The sequence below is a fragment of the Sinocyclocheilus grahami genome, unplaced genomic scaffold, assembly GCF_001515645.1.
Source record: "Sinocyclocheilus grahami isolate Dianchi unplaced genomic scaffold, SAMN03320097.WGS_v1.1 scaffold652.1, whole genome shotgun sequence".
NCBI lineage: Eukaryota > Metazoa > Chordata > Actinopteri > Cypriniformes > Cyprinidae > Sinocyclocheilus > Sinocyclocheilus grahami.
Window position 1 is genome coordinate 617,236 of NW_015505831.1, and position 17,500 is coordinate 634,735.

Below are 17,500 nucleotides of genomic sequence, written 5' to 3' on the forward strand. Positions count from 1 at the left end.
AATATTTCCACATAGTGAGGTAGATATGTGGGGGCGTGTTAGAACGAGCCGTTTTAGGGGGGCGTGGCAGAGTCTTAACTTTGATAAAGAATATCTCTTTGGTTTTGAGACTTTAGTCTTTGCAACTTCAGGGATCTTATCTATGCACAATCAGCTTGTAACACTCCAAAGAGAAAGCAAAACTTGAAATCGCATCATATGACCCCTTTAAATGTTGCCCTTATTAAAGATACTCAACCTAATAAGTGGAAGAGCAACATTTTGTTTAATTGTTCAAAGTTGACGTTGCTGGACTCACCCTAACAGAATGAAGGCACATGTGGCGCTTACGCACGCCTTACGCAAGTCCCGCCCCTTTACCTGAGAGACGCGCACCTGGATCCAACGACGCGGAAGTCCGGCTGAGATGAGTGCACTCTGACATCGCCGTGGACAGCAGTTCTACTGTGGGACAGTCGTTGTGGGAGTTCAGAACTTTCTTGGATATGAACTTAATCGATATTTAAACGCATTCGGTATGTCTTACTGTTTCTTTGCTCTCTCGGCTTTGTTTACGTGCTAGCGCACGAGAACTGGACACTGATTCATAGTTTTGGACAGATGGTGTTATTGTGCTAATGATTAACCCTAAAATGACGGCTATAAAGCAATATGTGTCGCGTTAAATTGACTTTTTTATCTGACATAAAAGGAATATCTCAATTAAAGTGTCTAAATGGTACATGTGTATGGATTTCCCCCCCATTTTCCATTTTATGGAATGATATATTATTTTCATGTATAGATTAATATTTAGTAAGAAGGTAAATAGCAAACTGTCATTTGCTTTTTTCCCAAATACAGTGAAAGCTCCTCTGGAACAACATTTAAGTGATCATTAAGATATCTTTTCATTGATAAAAACACGTTTTGTTAAAGAATATGCATCTATTTATGAATTTCGATTATTATTTAGGCCTACACATTACAAGGGGGAAAGCTGCATGCAGTTTAGGGTTGAAAGAACCAAAACGAGCGAACGAAAAACATGTTCAGTTTTCCCCTTTATGTTGTTTATGGCAAAATAATGTGAATCAGAAATTAGATACAATTACATCCATATTTGTTACTGAAAACTGTTTGCAATTTCATTTTGCGGACACAAAACCAAGCCAAGTGTTTCTGTTCTGAAAAATGTTTTTAGGAAAGCATATGCATGTAATTGTATATCATTTTGGATTCATTTTGGCCTACACAATATACAGTGTGCATTCTAGGGTTAAAAGAAATGTACAAACAAAGAAGAATTATGCCTCATGAAAATGTGATTTTTAAAAAGATAGACAGAACTGTCAAGTCTGATATTTGTAATATGATTAATACTTTTCCATTGGTTAAAAGGGCCAATTATCATTTGGAAAGTTTCTGTAAAAAATTCTCTCCAAGAGAAGGTTGTTAAGGAAATTAAGTTCACAAAATTACCTCTCAAGTGAAGAATGATTTCCCAGCCACCTAAAAGAGGCTTAAATATCAAAGAAAACATTTATGTTGGACGTTCAGAACTGGAGTTCCCAACTTTTCCGTTCTCAAACGAGTCGTCAGGAGTGTTGAACTTGTTCGCGGTGCTCTGCTGCTCATATATCAGTGTCGTATTTTTGTCCCATTCACAGGTTTGACAAGGCGGTGATGTTACGCACAGGGTGTGTGTCAGGTGTAGCTTTGTTTCTCACACTCTGAGTGCCGGCTTCGCCTCAAAAGAATGACGTTCTTCCGCAGGCTTCTGCGCAGACGACTGCACCCATGGAAGCTGGCCATAGTGGCCTTGGTATTCGTGACGTTCCTGTTTCTGATGCAGCGAGAGGTGGTCAATCAGAGCCCCCAGGACGAACCCTGGCTCAAAGGGATTGTGGAGAAACGGGACGGCGTTCTTGAGATGGTCATGGGTGCGGTGAATAACTTCCGGGACGCTATGCCCAAGATGCAGATAAAAGCTCCGGTGAGGAAGCAGGAGAGCCAGGGCAGTCTGGCCTGTCTGGCCGGATACTACACGGCTGCTGAGCTCAGACCGGTCCTTGAAAGACCACCGCAAAACCCCACTGCCCCAGGGGCTTCTGGGAAGGCTTTTCACACTGACAATCTGAGCTCATCAGAGCAAAAAGAAAAGGAGAGGGGAGAAGAGAAGCACTGCTTTAACTTGTACGCCAGTGATCGGATCTCACTAAGCAGAGACCTTGGCCCCGATACGAGACCTCCAGAGTACGTACTACCTGTTTGCTTTAGACACTTCTACAGACATTTTAAGGGAATAGTTCACCTGAGAATGTTCTCACCCTCAGGCCATCCAAGATGTAGATGAGTTTGTTTGTTCATCGGAAAACATTTGGATAAATCAGGCCATCCAAGATGTAGATGAGTTTGTTTGTTCATCGGAACACATTTGGATAAATGCTCACAAGTGGATCCTCTGCAGTGAATGGGTGCCGTCAGAACGAGAGTCCAAACAGCTGATATAAAATCACAATAATCCACAAGTAACCAGTCCATCAATTAATGTCTTGTGAAGAGAAAAGCTGCATGTTTCCAAGAAACAAATCCATCATTAAGACGTTTTAACTTTAAAACATCGCTTCTGGCTAAAATATGAGTCCTCGTTCCATAATATTGCTTTCTCCAGTAAAAGGTTGTCACTTTTGAATCAGGAGAGAAATATGCACAGATCAAACACTGTTTACAAGCGAAAACAGTTTGAAACCAATATATGTTGGTGGATTTTGATGAGAGAGGGACTTTTTCACTGGAGGAAGCCTTATTATAGACTGTGCACTGGTATTTTGACCAGAAGCAATGCTTTAAAGGTAAAACACTTTAAGGACTCTTTCTTACGAATATGCAGCTTTTCACTTCACAAGACATTAATTGATGGAGTGGTGTGGATTATTGTGATGTTTTTATCAGCTGTTTGGACTTTCATTCTGATGGGACCCATTCACTGCAGAGCATCCATTGGTGATGCAATGCTACATTTCTCCAAATCTGTTCTGATGAAGAAGCTAACTCATCTACATCTTGGATGGCCTGAGGGTGAGAAGATTTTCAGCAAATTTACATTTTTCTTTTCATCAGTTGGGGTGTGCGAGTTATTATTTGGATGCAATATCTGTCTCTTTCACTTTTAAATATTCAGGGTTCCCACAGAAACATCAAGGAATTTTAAAATTGTATTTAATAAAATCCAGGGTCATACAAATTTTATGAAGTGACCACATTTTTCTAGTTATGCCTAGCTTTTAATGATTTAATATGATGAATATTGCGCTCATCGTCATTCATGAAACATGAGTAAAGTAGATGTGCATTAAACTATTCTTGCATACATTCTTGCATTTAGAGCAATAAAACTATTTATGTAAGAATTAAATTGTTTCATATAGTAGTCCCTGTAAATGCAATCTTTATGACATTTTACCTAGATTTAAAAAAAAAAAAATCAGTATACAGTAAGCATGACTGTACGACAAGAAAAGTCACGTAGAAGTGGAGATTCATCAGTCAAAAAGTGAGGGCACCCTTTAATGTTAAGCTGAAAAATGTATCTGCAAATACAGTCATGTTGAAACGCAAGTATAGTAAACATTTTAGAAGGTCCTTGTGTAAAACTAACATGCAATGGTGTGATCTGCTTTTTTTGCTGCATCACCTTCTGATGTGGGTTCTGCAGCTCTGGTTATCAAAACTCAATCCAAAACCAACCAAAAATAACTTGAGGAGACCACCTTGTAGATCGAAGTGGTAGTATAATTCCATTGCCAGCAGAGAAAAACACACAAATACAATGAGGTCCAAAAGTCTGAGACTATTTGGCATTTTTCTCATTTTTAATATCTAACCACCTCATGTTTTTAGTATTTGTTATGTGGCATATAAAGTGCACAATCTAAAGTATGTTTGAAAGGATTTTGACAAATTTACCAAGAATGTTAGTGTGCATAGAATCTAGAGGAGAATCTGTTTATCTGTCAGGATAATCTTGTCCTCAGACACGTTATTTAAACATGTCTACGCAGATATTGCTACTAATTGCAGACTGAGATAAAAATGAGCTTTTCTCTCTAATTAAACACGTTTGTTCTTGCCCTTATTGCTTTAGTGGGGTGATATACACAAAACCAGAGTTCCTATTGCTCGTTGTTATACAAAGTGTCACACAACACACAATTAGGAGTCTGCATTTACTCTAAAAAGGCTTAGAAGGGTGATTGTAATTCATCATCAATTCAACCAAACAGCCATTAGAGCTAAATTAATTCAATTTTTAATTGCAAGTAACATACACTGACAATCTAATGTTATGTAATATTACTTATGTGCACCAATATAAAAATGCATAGTACTAAACATAAGTATTTTAAGGTGAAATGTTGAACTGATTTATAATCATGCCGTTTATTAACGCTGTAGAAATATAGATAGAATTATTATTATTATTTTTTTACGTAAGTTTAAATGCAAATGTGTTCATTTATAATCATTGTGATACTGTTATGTTTTTTATTTTGCATTAGTTTTTTTTATATTTTCCATTTTCATTTAATTTGTTAAAGTTTTAGTAATTTTGCTGTGTCTTTGTCTTTTTCGTTAGTTACTGTTTTTTGTTTATATAGTTTTTATACATTTTTGTTTCAGTTTTAGTTATTTTAGTACAAATAAAATTAACAGACACATCTTTTGACTTCAATAATGTATTAATAAATGCTGAAATTAACATAAACTAAGATTAATAACTGTTTTAGAAGAATTTTAATTGTTAGTTAATGTTAACTAAATTAACCTATGTTAACAAACAAAACCTTTCTAAAATGTTACCATTATTTTTTTATTTAGTTTTTTAAAATGTTATATTTGTATTGATATTTCAATCAATGTTTATTTTATTTCAATTTTTTAAAAAATATATTTTTTATTTTTAAAGGTTTCATTTGAGTCTTTAGGAAATACATTGGCCAATTGGGGACAATATATTGCCCAGCCCTAATCCAGACATTTCACAGACATCTGTTGAATAAAACATCCCCCCCTTCCCTTCATTTCTCTGTCTGTCTCTCTTTTCCTCTCACAGATGCATCGAACAGACATTCAGACGCTGTCCACCCCTGCCGACCACAAGCGTGATCATCGTCTTCCACAACGAGGCGTGGAGCACGTTACTGCGGACCGTCTACAGCGTCCTGCACACCTCCCCTGCACTGCTCCTCAAAGAAATCATCCTCGTGGATGACGCCAGCTATGACGGTAACTCACCTCTAGTGCGCACGCAGCACCACCAGACCGTCCGTGTGTTTTAATGGGCGTCCGGTTTCACTCAAGCAACCCGCTTTACTGAATTCCTGTAGGCCTGCTAACACCCGGCGATCGTGAAGCAGGTTACTACAGGAAACAGAGCTGTTTGGGAATGTTCTCAGAGGAGTTTTGCTCAGCCGGTGAAGGGGGTCTGGGGTATAGAGGCCTATCAGCGGACTCTTAAAAACAGATCTTTGACAAGAAATGCAAAGAAGAAAATGAGCATTAGAGCAGTGGTTCCCAACTGGTTTTGCTTCAGAAGCCATATTTGGCATTAGACCTCAAGTGGCGACTCAACAAAACACAAAAAATCGCTTGCTTGTTAAAACTGTAATATCTTTACAATCGTATGCTGAAATTTGGCGGTGCGTGGATTTTAATGGTAAGACTTTACAATAAGTTCCCATTTGTTATCATTAGGTCATTAACAAAGATGAATAACTACTGTAACAAATGTATTGCTCATCGTAAGTCAATGTTAGTTAATGCATTAATGGATAGGACCTTATTGTAAAGCGTTACCATTTAAATTCCAGCAATATCAATACGCGTATGATTTTTCTAAATCGACTAAATGTTTCTCAGCAACTAAACCATATTATGTCCGTAACCCAATTGCATGTGGCCATGTCTGGTTTCTTTCACCTTGTGTAGTTTTATTCGTGGTTTTTGAGGATGAGGGTGTGTTGCACGACCTGCCAATGACATTTAACTAACTTTGACTGAATGGCAAATGAGTTGGCATCAAAATACCACCACAGAGTTTGATTGTGCTTAAAATTGACAACAACAACAAAAAACATATGAAGCAATGTTTTAAATGTTAATGAGTCTATGTTGATTCTTTTCTTTGCTAAATATGCACAATTACACTATTGTCCAATAGTTTGGGTTTTATTTCATGTTTTTGAAAGAAGTATCTTATGCTCACCAAGGGTGCATTTATTTGATCATTAAAAAACTGTAATATTATAAAATATTATTACAATTTAAACTAATTGTTTTCTATTTGAATATTTTTAAAAATGTAATTTATTCCTGTGATGCAAAGCTGAATTTTCAGTATCATTACTCCAGTCTTCAGTGTCACATGATCCTTCAGAAATCATTCTAATATGCTGATTTGCTGCTCAAGAAACATATTATCATAAATTTTTGTGGAAAACGTGATTTTTCTTCTTCTTCAGGATTGTATGAGGAATATGAAAGTCCAAAAGAACTTTAAGAAAAGAAAATGTTAATTTCTTTAAAAAAATGGTTTTGATGGTTCTGTACATTAGTTGCATTTAATTATTTGCATTTAGCATTGTTTTCACCCTACTGAAGAGCGATCAGAACAGACCTGCTACTATCCATTATGGGTTGAGAACCACTGCACTAGATCTATCCGTTCCCCTGGTTGAATCACGCAGGGACTGAACTTTCTCTCTTGGCTGCACGCCATGCGAGAAATAAAAGCCAGGGAATTGGCTTTCAACTATTATTTTGCGCTCCCTCTTCTTTTAATTACACCCTCCGTCTCTCTTTCTCAAGCAGTTCCAGCTTCCGCTGAGAAAGACCAGTCTTGTGTGTGTAAGTCCCCACCCTCGGAGGCAGCCAAAACCTATAGGATGTCCCGCTGCGCTGCTGTGAATCATTTCAGCAGGCGTAGTGTTGCACCTTTACTCTTAAATGATTCTGAGGAGGATAATACATATTATGTGATATTATAAATCACAATGTCTGGGTTGGGAAAGCCACTATTAAACTGCAGCTTCCCAAGTGACTCATAATTTAAAGTAGTTAAATGGTCAAGAAACCCTCCCTGCTGATTAAAAAAGTGCGTAAACCAGACTAAAGAGTTTAGGCTGGCCTGTTGTGATGGTTTTTGAGGATTTTCAGGGACTTGTCAGTTAGTGAGCCTGAGAGACCAGCCTAAAGCCAAGCAAACCAGACTGGTTTAAGCTTTTTTTTTTCTTTTCTCAGCAGATAATTTGTAGTGTAGCTTGAATAGTTCAACTTGTAATGAAGCTTAAAGGGATAGTTCACCCGAAAATGCAAATTTTGTCATTATTTAATCCCTCAAGTTGTTCTAAACCCGTAAGAGTTTCTAGCTGTTGAACACAACAGAAGCTATTTTGAAGTATGTTGGTAACCAAACAGCTGATGGTCCCCATTGACTTCCATAGTATGGAAAAAACACTATGGAAGTCAGTGGCTACGCTAATTGTTTGGTTTCCAACATTCTTCAAAATATCTTCTTTTGTGTTCATAAAAAAGAAACTCATACAGGTTTGGAACAACTTGAGTAAATTATAATTACAATTTTTGGCTGAACTGTCCTTTTTAGTACTTAGATTCACTGCTAATTCACTACTATTCAAGTTATTGATTTAAAAAAAATGCTAACATGAAGACTTCTCAACAGAGATTCAAATGAATGTGTTTTTTTAAACAAGTTTTGACTATTCCATTGCTCTGCCCAACCAGTCGAACCGAAACTGATTTCAGTTGTGCATAAGTGACACTTTGCTTTAGATTTACAGTATGCATCTCTATTTTTAGCTAGTTACTCCTCAGTTCTGTATAATATATAATATTATACCAAAGTGCTAGTCAGTGGCTTTGCCCTGAGGGCTGCTGGGAGACTGCAGACTCATGAAAGGAGATATTTATTCTTAATGAATACGTACAGACCCATATCTACTAGATTAAAGGTGCTGCTTGAGCTTTGTCCTGCTCCTTTGCTAAAAGAGTATTATTATGTCTTTTATCCCCGCATACTGAATCTAAAACGTACCCTGACAGAATACTGAATCAGTTTGAAAGAAAAACATTACATTTAATCATACACCTTTTTAAAAGTAACACTTTTGGAAGAAGTTGGAAGAGCACCAACTGTAAAATAAATCTGAAATGTGTTCCAAAACCTATTGAGCAGCCTCGCTGTATGCAACATAGGCAGCTGCCTTTTAAGGGAACATCCAAACTGAAGTGCCTCCACATATGCTTGATGCTTAATAAGCATAGATATATTTGAATAAGCGTAACACACAAATATTAAAGGGATAGTTCACCCAAAAATGAAAGGATACAAAAATAACGACTTTATTCAACAATTCGTCTCCTCCGCGTCACCCTATATCACTATTTTGGAGAGTATCACATACGTAAGCAACGTATGCAACGTATGTATCCGGATACATTGTTTACGTTCGGATCAAAGTGCAAACAATGTAAACAAGAAGAAGTTGGAAGAGCACCAACTGTAAAATAAATCTGAAATGTGTTCCAAAACCTATTGAGCAGCCTCGCTGTATGCAACATAGGCAGCTGCCTTTTAAGGGAACATCCAAACTGAAGTGCCTCCACATATGCTTGATGCTTAATAAGCATAGATATATTTGAATAAGCGTAACACACAAATATTAAAGGGATAGTTCACCCAAAAATGAAAGGATACAAAAATAACAACTTTATTCAACAATTCGTCTCCTCCCTATATCACTATTTTGGAGAGTATCACATACGTAAGCAACGTATGCAACGTATGTATCCGGATACATTGTTTACGTTCGGATCAAAGTGCAAACAATGTAAACAACTTATTACGTTTCTGGACCTTGATCGTGTTAGGATCCTTGCTGTCTATGGGAGGGTCAGAGAGCTCTTGGATTTCATAAAAATATCTTAATTTGTGTTCTGAAGATGAACGGAGGTCTTACAGGTTTGGAATGACATTTTTGGGTAAACTATCCCTTTAAATATATATTACTGTTCACAAATATGTGATTGGTAAGATTTTTTTGATGTTTTTGAAAGAAGACTCTAAAGCGCACCAAGGCTGCATTTATTTAATCAAAAATACAGTAAAAACATTTTAATTATGAAATATTATTATAATATAAAATAATATGTTTCCTATGTGAATATATTTAAAAATGAATTTATTTCTGGGATGCATTACTCCAGTCTTCAGTGTCACATGATCCTTCAGAAATTATTCTAATATTCTAATTTGCTGCTCAGGAGACATTTCTGATTATTATCAATACTGGAAAGACTTAATATTTTTGTGGAAACTGTGATACATTTTTTGTTTGATGAATAGAAAATTAAAAAATATGCTAGAATTTATTCAAAATAGAAATATTTATAATAGCCATTTGTCTAATTTCGTCCACCATCTGGATGGATATTTTAATGCGTTCTGAGATTCCCTTCTCCATGAAAGAATACATTCCTTAGAATTTTGCAAAAAGAAAGTAATAACAATAATTGACTGCAAAATGCACACACACACACACACATTGTTTTGACATTTCTCTTTCTAACAGAGCGACTAAAGGACGAACTGGATGAGTATCTGAAACAGCTGCACATCGTTCGTGTGGTCCGTCAGCGAGAACGAAAGGGCCTGATCACTGCGCGGCTCCTCGGGGCCTCCATGGCCTCGGGCGAAACTCTCACCTTCCTGGATGCCCACTGTGAGTCATTTTAAAGAGCCAATCACTCCCCCTCAAATGTGCTGGATTCACATGAATAGGGATTGTCTCTTAATAAAAACACACTCTTTATAACAAGCCTGTGGTCAGTTAGAGCTACTCTGCGCTGGAAAGAATCTGATGCTTTTTAATTCCGTCTGAGTTTAGGCTTGTTAAACATTCATGATGTTTTTAAGAAAGTGTTTGTGTCCTCCGCTGGTGTGGTTGACTGGGATACGGTCAGCCAGAATGCAGAAATGACTCAAATCGATTTAGAAGACAGTCTTATTTATTCATCTGGGCTGTGTTTATGCATTAGGGTGTTTGTAAGTAAGTATGTTAAGAGGTGATGGTGTAGCCTAAGGCCTGGAATGTACTGGAAGACTTCAAAGTGATTTTATCATGCAATTCCTGCTTGGTTTGTTTAGGTGAATGTTTCCATGGATGGCTTGAGCCGCTGCTGGCCAGGATAGCAGAGAACTCCACCGCCGTAGTGAGTCCCGACATCACCACCATTGACCTGAACACGTTTGAGTTCATGAAACCCTCACCGTATGGACAGCATCATAACCGGGGGAATTTCGACTGGGGCCTTTCTTTTGGTTGGGAGACCCTTCCGGATCATGAGAAACGGAGACGTAAAGATGAGACGTACCCTATTAAGTAAGAAAACACTCTGGTTTACAATAAAGAACAGTTCACCCAAAAATAAACATTGTTTACTCCTACAATGACTTCTTTCCAGACCTTTTGAACTACCGCTGCTCAGGAAACATTTCTGATTATTATCAATACTGGAAAGACTTAATATTTTTGTGGAAACTGTGATACATTTTTTGTTTGATGAATAGAAAATTAAAAAATATGCTAGAATTTATTCAAAATAGAAATATTTATAATAGCCATTTGTCTAATTTCGTCCACCATCTGGATGGATATTTTAATGCGTTCTGAGATTCCCTTCTCCATGAAAGAATACATTCCTTAGAATTTTGCAAAAAGAAAGTAATAACAATAATTGACTGCTATGGAATAACCGTTTTTTAAAAGCAGTAAGCCCCGTGAAGCCGTGGTTTACAGTGAATTTATAACAGCTTCGCGTCGTGCCTAACAACGCCCCTTAGCTGTTATAAATTCACTGTAAACCACGGCTTCTTGGGGCTTATTGCTGTATTGAAAGGCTCACCAAGGCTGCATTTAATTGTTTAAAAATGGGTAAAATCAGTAATATTATTACTATTTAAAATAACAAGTTTCTATTGGAATATAGTTTAAAATGTAATTTATTCCTGTGATGCAAAGCTGAATTTTCAGCATCATTACGTCAGTCTTCAGTGTCTCATGATCCTTCAGAAATCATTCTCTTTTTGTGTTAAAGGGATAGTTCACCCAAAAATGAAAATTTAATGTTTATCTGCTTACCCCCAGGGCATCCAAGATGTAGGTGACTTTGTTTCTTCAGTAGAACACATATGATGATTTTTAACTCCAGCCGTTGCAGTCTATCAGTCGTATAATGCATGGCAATGGTAACAAAATCTATGAGAGTAAAAAAAAACATGCACAGACAAATCCAAATTAAACGCTGCGGCTCGGGCCGACACATTGATGTCCTAAGACACGAAACGATCGGTTTGTGGTAGAAAACAAACAGGATTTATATAATTTTTTACCTCTAATGCACCACTATGTCCAACTGTCTTTGGGCGCGCTGACGGCAGCCGGTGCATGAGGTGTGTACGCGCTCTGGCGTAGTTTACGTTAATGGGTGTTGATATCCAGCCGAAGAGCAATCAAGCATAACTTCAGGCGAGCAGGCTCAGAAGTTGAGAATATGTGGAAAGTCACCACTCCCAAATGAGTTCGCGCATGAGAACGTAATCGTTTAGTTTTAAGTCGGTTTGAACAATCCAGATAAGCGCAAGTAAGTACCATTTTGATTAGCCATCGTACCTACAATGACTGTGCACTGTGTAAACAATGAGTGACCTTTACACGCGAGAGATCACTTCCGGCGCTTGCGTAAACTACGCCAGAGCGCGTACACACCTCACGCACCGGATGCCGTGCAAGCGCCCAAAGACAGTTGTACATAGTGGTGTATTAGGGGTCAAATATGATATAAATACTGTTCGGTTTCTCGCACAAACCAATCGTTTTGTGTCTTAGGACATCGGTGTGTCGTCACGAGCCGCAGGGATTAATTTGGATTTGTCTGTGCATGTTTTTTTTACTCTCATAGATTGTGTTACCATTGCCATGCATTATACGACTGACAGACTGCAACAGTTAAAGTTAAAAATCATCAAATGTGTTCTACTGAAGAAACAAAGTCACCTACATCTTGGATGCCCTGGGGGTAAGCAGATAAACATCACATTTTCATTTTTGGGTGAACTAGCCCTTTAAGTGGAAGAGAAAATGTCATACAGGTTTGGAACAGCATGACTATTCTTTAAATGATTTGAATAAATAGATTTGATAATACTCAGGTGCTCATTGGATTTCATTGTTTGTTTTCCATTAAACGATTTTATTATCCATGCACAGTGCACACACAAAACACACATTTCAGTCATTTTCTGTCTAATGAGAAAACATTCAAAGAAACATTCTAATCACATTTGCCCTCGCAGGACGCCAACGTTCGCAGGAGGATTGTTCTCCATTTCCAGAAATTATTTCTACCATGTAGGAAGCTATGACGAGGAGATGGAGATTTGGGGAGGAGAAAATATTGAAATGTCGTTCAGGGTGAGTCAAAAATTAGTTTTGCACACATCTTTTATTCGATCTTAGCACATGTACAATACGGTTCAAACGTATATATATAAGTTTATATATTTTTTTTTTAAAGAACTTTTTACTTTTATTCAGCAAGGATGTATTCAGTTAATCAGTAGTGACAGTAATGACATTTTTAAATGTTAAAAAAAAAAATTATATTTAAAATAAATATTGCTCTTTTGAACTTTCAATTCATCAAAGAATCCTGATATGATTTCTGAAGGATCATGTGACACTGAAGACTGGAGTAATGATGCTAAAAATTCAGTTTTGCATCACAAGAATAAATTACATTTTGATATATATTCAAATAGAAAACAGTTAATTTATATTATAATATTTAATCATTTTACTTTTTTTTTTTTTTTTATCAAATAAATGCAGCCTTGGTGAGCATAAGAGACTTCTTTCAAAAACATAAAAAAACAATCCCACTGACCCCAAGCTTAGTGTATATCGATTAAGTCACATTTTAATGAAGTAAGACTTTCTGCGCTTGATGTCATGAATGAAACACTTTTAGAGATTCACAGCAAGAAAATTATATTGATTGCATTGGTGTTCAATTCCTTGCTTGGTAGATAAATTCTCAAGTTATTTGAGAAATTATTACATTTTATATTACATTAGGACTTTTGTGAACTTTTTTGATTGGTGATGCAAATGAATTGTTGAGTCAGAATTTTGAATCAGTTCATTTAATTAAACTGATTCATGGAAATGAATAAAACTTTCCAGCTCTATACCATTTCTGCTTTAAAAGTTTAAATCAGTGACTATATCAAAAGGAAGGATCAAAAAAATGACTTTAATGACACCGTTTTTATTTTAATATTTTGGCCATGAAGTTTCCTAAAGTCTGTCTGTGTTTGAATGAATAAAGCTTCCTTTTCTTCTCATATTAGTTCACATCCTGACCTGCTGCTCTCGTCCTTCAGGTTTGGCAGTGTGGCGGGCAGCTAGAAATCATCCCCTGTTCAGTCGTGGGCCATGTGTTTCGCACAAAGAGTCCGCACACCTTCCCTAAAGGCACGCAGGTGATCGCTCGCAACCAGGTGCGTCTGGCTGAGGTCTGGATGGACGACTATAAAGAGATCTTCTACCGGAGGAACCAGCAGGCTGCTCAGATCGCCAAAGAGGTACAGCTCCCAGAATTCCCAGTCATTTTTGTAACAAAAGCAAAATTGCAGTTCTATTAAGATACTATGATGGATTTAATTGGAGCTATAGTAAGGAGCAAAGGGTAGTGTGCTGCTTCCAGCATATGAAGAGCTGTCTCACTCCTGTTACTGCTCTACTGTCCTTTCAAATGAAGGCAATAAATAAATAAATAACTTTTCATTAAAAAAACGCTGATAAAATAATATAAAAAAAATTTAAAGTAAACATTTTTTTTTAAATAAATGTATTTTGTAAAATTATTTTATATATATATATATATATATATTCATCAAATGTATATGGGTAAAATATACATTTAAAATATACATTTTACGTTAAAATGTAAAAGGGTAATAAACAAAATAACAATAATAAAACAATAAAGTATATATTTAAAAATGATTTTAAATAAACAAATACATAAAATTAAGTTTTATTTGTTTCTAAAATAAATTATTAAATTTAAATGAATTTTAAATGATTTAATATTTATCATTACTGTTTTAAATAAATAATTTAAATAAAGTCTTATATTGAGATAATTTACTACGTATTTTATTATATTTGTGTATTTTATTAATACTTTTGTATTTTGTTTGCATAATTAAAAACTGCCACACAACAGTTGTGTTACACAAATTGGTGTTTACCTACGATTGTTTTTACACAAATAAAATGATTTAAATAAATTAGACAATTAATTAAATATTTAAATAAAGCTGTACACTGATATAATTACATTTATTTAATGTATGTTTTATTATATTTTTGTTTTATTTTATTGACATAAGTCATTAAAAATGCCTTATGTTGTTACACAAATTGTTTTTTAAATAAAACCCAATACAAAAATTAACTAAATAAAGCCTTATACTGATATAACTTCAATTAACTAAATTATTTATTTTATGTTTTTTACATTTGATTTACATAAATAATGAAAACTGCCACCCTACAGTTGTGTTACACAAATTGGTTTTGCCTGCACTTGTTGTAATGGCATTGTGGAGTTAAGAGTTAAGAGTCTTAAGGCCTTTTGCCAGGCTTTCATCGTGCTGGTCTTCTGCGACCTAAACCACAGAAATCCCTTAACATTCTCAATGTGTAGCCAAGACCTGCTGCTGGTTCATAAGCGTAGACGGACAGCTTTAAAGTGGAGCCTCAGACAGCCTGTGGGCAGCTTTAATATGAGATTCAAAGGCAGTTTCTGTAATGAAGCTACCGTCTCTCTCCACAGCGCTCTTTTGGAGACGTCTCCAAGCGTGTAGATCTCCGGGACAAACTCCAGTGTAAGAGCTTTTCCTGGTATTTGAAGAACGTCTATCCAGAGGTCTTCATGCCCGATCTCAGCCCGCTGCAGTTTGGCGCGGTGAGTGTGTGTACAGTGGCTGGGACGTCCCTGAATTTCTCCGGTGTTTTGTCTGGCCGCTGTGGTTTCCCGGAGAAAGCCATTCTGTAAAACCTTGTTTTAACAGCTTTCATGTTACGACACCGCAAATCCCTTCCATTTCCTCCTTCAGCCCTCCTTCTGTCTCCCTCCAGATAAAGAACGTGGGGAAGGAGGCCTGCTTGGACGCGGGAGAGAGTAATGAGGGAGGGAAACCTCTCATTATGTACCCCTGCCACGGGATGGGAGGAAACCAGGTAATTGGAGTGGGAACAGCTTGTCCTGTGTGAATGAATCAATGGAATTGATAAAAGGACATATAAACCACTCTCGTTTTGGTACATATAAATAATAATAATTTAAATCAAGTGAAAGGGATTTATTATTTTCTTTTACTTAAAGAAACATAATATATAAGCTATAAAACTATACAAATAGTCCTTACAATTTGAGCAATATTAAATTAAATTAAATTATATTATATTAATTATTTATAATTTAAATCAGATGAAGGTGCTTTTGAAGTACTACTTTTATCTTCTTTTATTTTTTATTTCATTTTATTTTCCTTAATCCCTTAACTGTCACCGTCCCACCTGTGGGACGCTTGGTGCTCTTTTTTGTTGTTGTCCTTTTTCTCTATCAAGTCTTTAAGTAATCAGCATGAATTATATATCTTTTGAAAGCTTAGAAGCCCAAGATTCATCCTGTGAAAACCGTTTTGAAATCGGACATTTAGTTACCATGGAAATGGTACTTTAAAATCTTTTGGTGGTCTCCTCCCCCTTAGTGGGCAGTGTCAATTATTACAAAATGCATTACGGTCTTTTAGAACCAAACCTTTTTTTAATCTTGACAAAATGCATATCACTGGAAAGGTCTGAGTCTCAGGATTCCATATTTGGTGGTTATTTTGAAGTAATATTGACAGAGAAATCTAGACATTTGTGACAGAAAAATGCATAAAAAAAATTCAATGGAGTTTGGATGGCACCCGGTGGATGTTTGTGGTATAATGCCTTAAATAAAATCTCACAGGAACCTCAAATTTTTTCATATCAACTTCAAATTTGGAACATAACTTATTTAGACATAAGGCTTTAATGTTATACCAATAAAATAAAATAAATATAAAATAAATAAAAATAAAATAAAATATTTATTATAAATAAAATAAAATTAATATAGTGCATTTTATTTACAGTAAATTTAAACTTCTATAACTTTTTGATACTGTAATTTTTTGAAAAAATTCCACTTTTGAAATAATCTGCTGATTGAAGAGTGTCTGTATTCCAAAGTGTTCATAAATTACAACAATTTAAATTTGGATAGTGCACTTTCATACGGAAGTTCTAAGCGGCCATGCATTATTTTTTTTTCCTTCTTGTTTTGTTTGATCTGGGGGGGGGGCGTGACAGTTAAGGGGTTAATAAACATAAATTAGTGTAATTGTTTGCAATTATAAGGTTAACGGGTGGCAATTTCTCTTTCATGACATTACTTCCCCCTTTGAGGCCGGCTTAAGTCTAGAGGCAAGGCTTCAAAAGTGTGAATGTTTAGGGGTTTGATCATTTGTATTCGATGGGATTGGCGGCATACAAATGTTTCATGAATCACATGTGAACTCTGTCGTAAGTTGATTTGTGCGCTCGGATCTGCGCTCGTTTCTACTTTAGATTGATAAATGAGGCCGAGTGTGTTCTTGCCTAGTAAAACTGTAGCTTGACCAGGCGAACACTCTGTTGTTTAGATGTCAGTATTGGCATCAACTGCTAAAAAAACTGAATGAGTCAAAACTAAAGGCATTTTTCAGGTGCAGGTCCCTTATGATTCAGCAGGCCTTGATTTCCATTGTCCCATCTCAGCAAAACAGCACTAATAATTAAACGACGGTTTCCTTATGAGCAATATCTAAACAATACTCATGTTTGATTAAGAACTCTCAGTTTTACACTGTTTACTCTCAGATTTGAGAAGTTCTCAGAAAAACTCTGACTGATACTGTAGTGGTTACAGCATTTGATGATTTCTTTTGTAGGCTATTACTTACCTGAACAGTAATGTTAGTAGACCTTCACGGAAAAATGAAAGCACTGTTATTAAACAAGAAGGGGAAAAAAAAATAATGCATGGCCGCTTAGAACTTCTGTACTTTCATGCCTATTTTAAAAAATGGGGGGTGACAGTTAAGGGGTAGGAACAGTAAAAAAAAAAAAAAAGTCCATACAATTTATGCACTCTATTAATTGATAATAAAAATTTTAATCAGATGAAGGTGCTTTTGAGGTATTTATTTTATTTTATCTTATATTTTATTTTATTTTCATTAAAGGAACAAAAAATAGTCCATACAATTGCTTTTTATGTTTTATTTATTTATTTG

General features: G+C 35.9%; 1 protein-coding gene across 1 annotated transcript in view; it reads left to right on the top strand.

Moving 5' to 3' along the window:
• The first annotated feature begins 1,655 nt into the window (after positions 1 to 1,655).
• The window catches only part of galnt3 (UDP-N-acetyl-alpha-D-galactosamine:polypeptide N-acetylgalactosaminyltransferase 3 (GalNAc-T3)), a 21,305-nt gene continuing 5,460 nt past the window's right edge, over positions 1,656 to 17,500 (top strand). Inside the window, exons 1-9 of the mRNA XM_016242277.1 lie at positions 1,656 to 1,679; positions 1,756 to 2,235; positions 5,096 to 5,268; positions 9,633 to 9,782; positions 10,208 to 10,442; positions 12,416 to 12,533; positions 13,505 to 13,705; positions 14,965 to 15,096; positions 15,270 to 15,371. Of these exons, the coding sequence (XP_016097763.1) occupies positions 1,666 to 1,679; positions 1,756 to 2,235; positions 5,096 to 5,268; positions 9,633 to 9,782; positions 10,208 to 10,442; positions 12,416 to 12,533; positions 13,505 to 13,705; positions 14,965 to 15,096; positions 15,270 to 15,371 (1,605 nt within the window). The 5' untranslated portion in view covers positions 1,656 to 1,665. The remainder of the gene's footprint in view (positions 1,680 to 1,755; positions 2,236 to 5,095; positions 5,269 to 9,632; positions 9,783 to 10,207; positions 10,443 to 12,415; positions 12,534 to 13,504; positions 13,706 to 14,964; positions 15,097 to 15,269; positions 15,372 to 17,500) is intronic.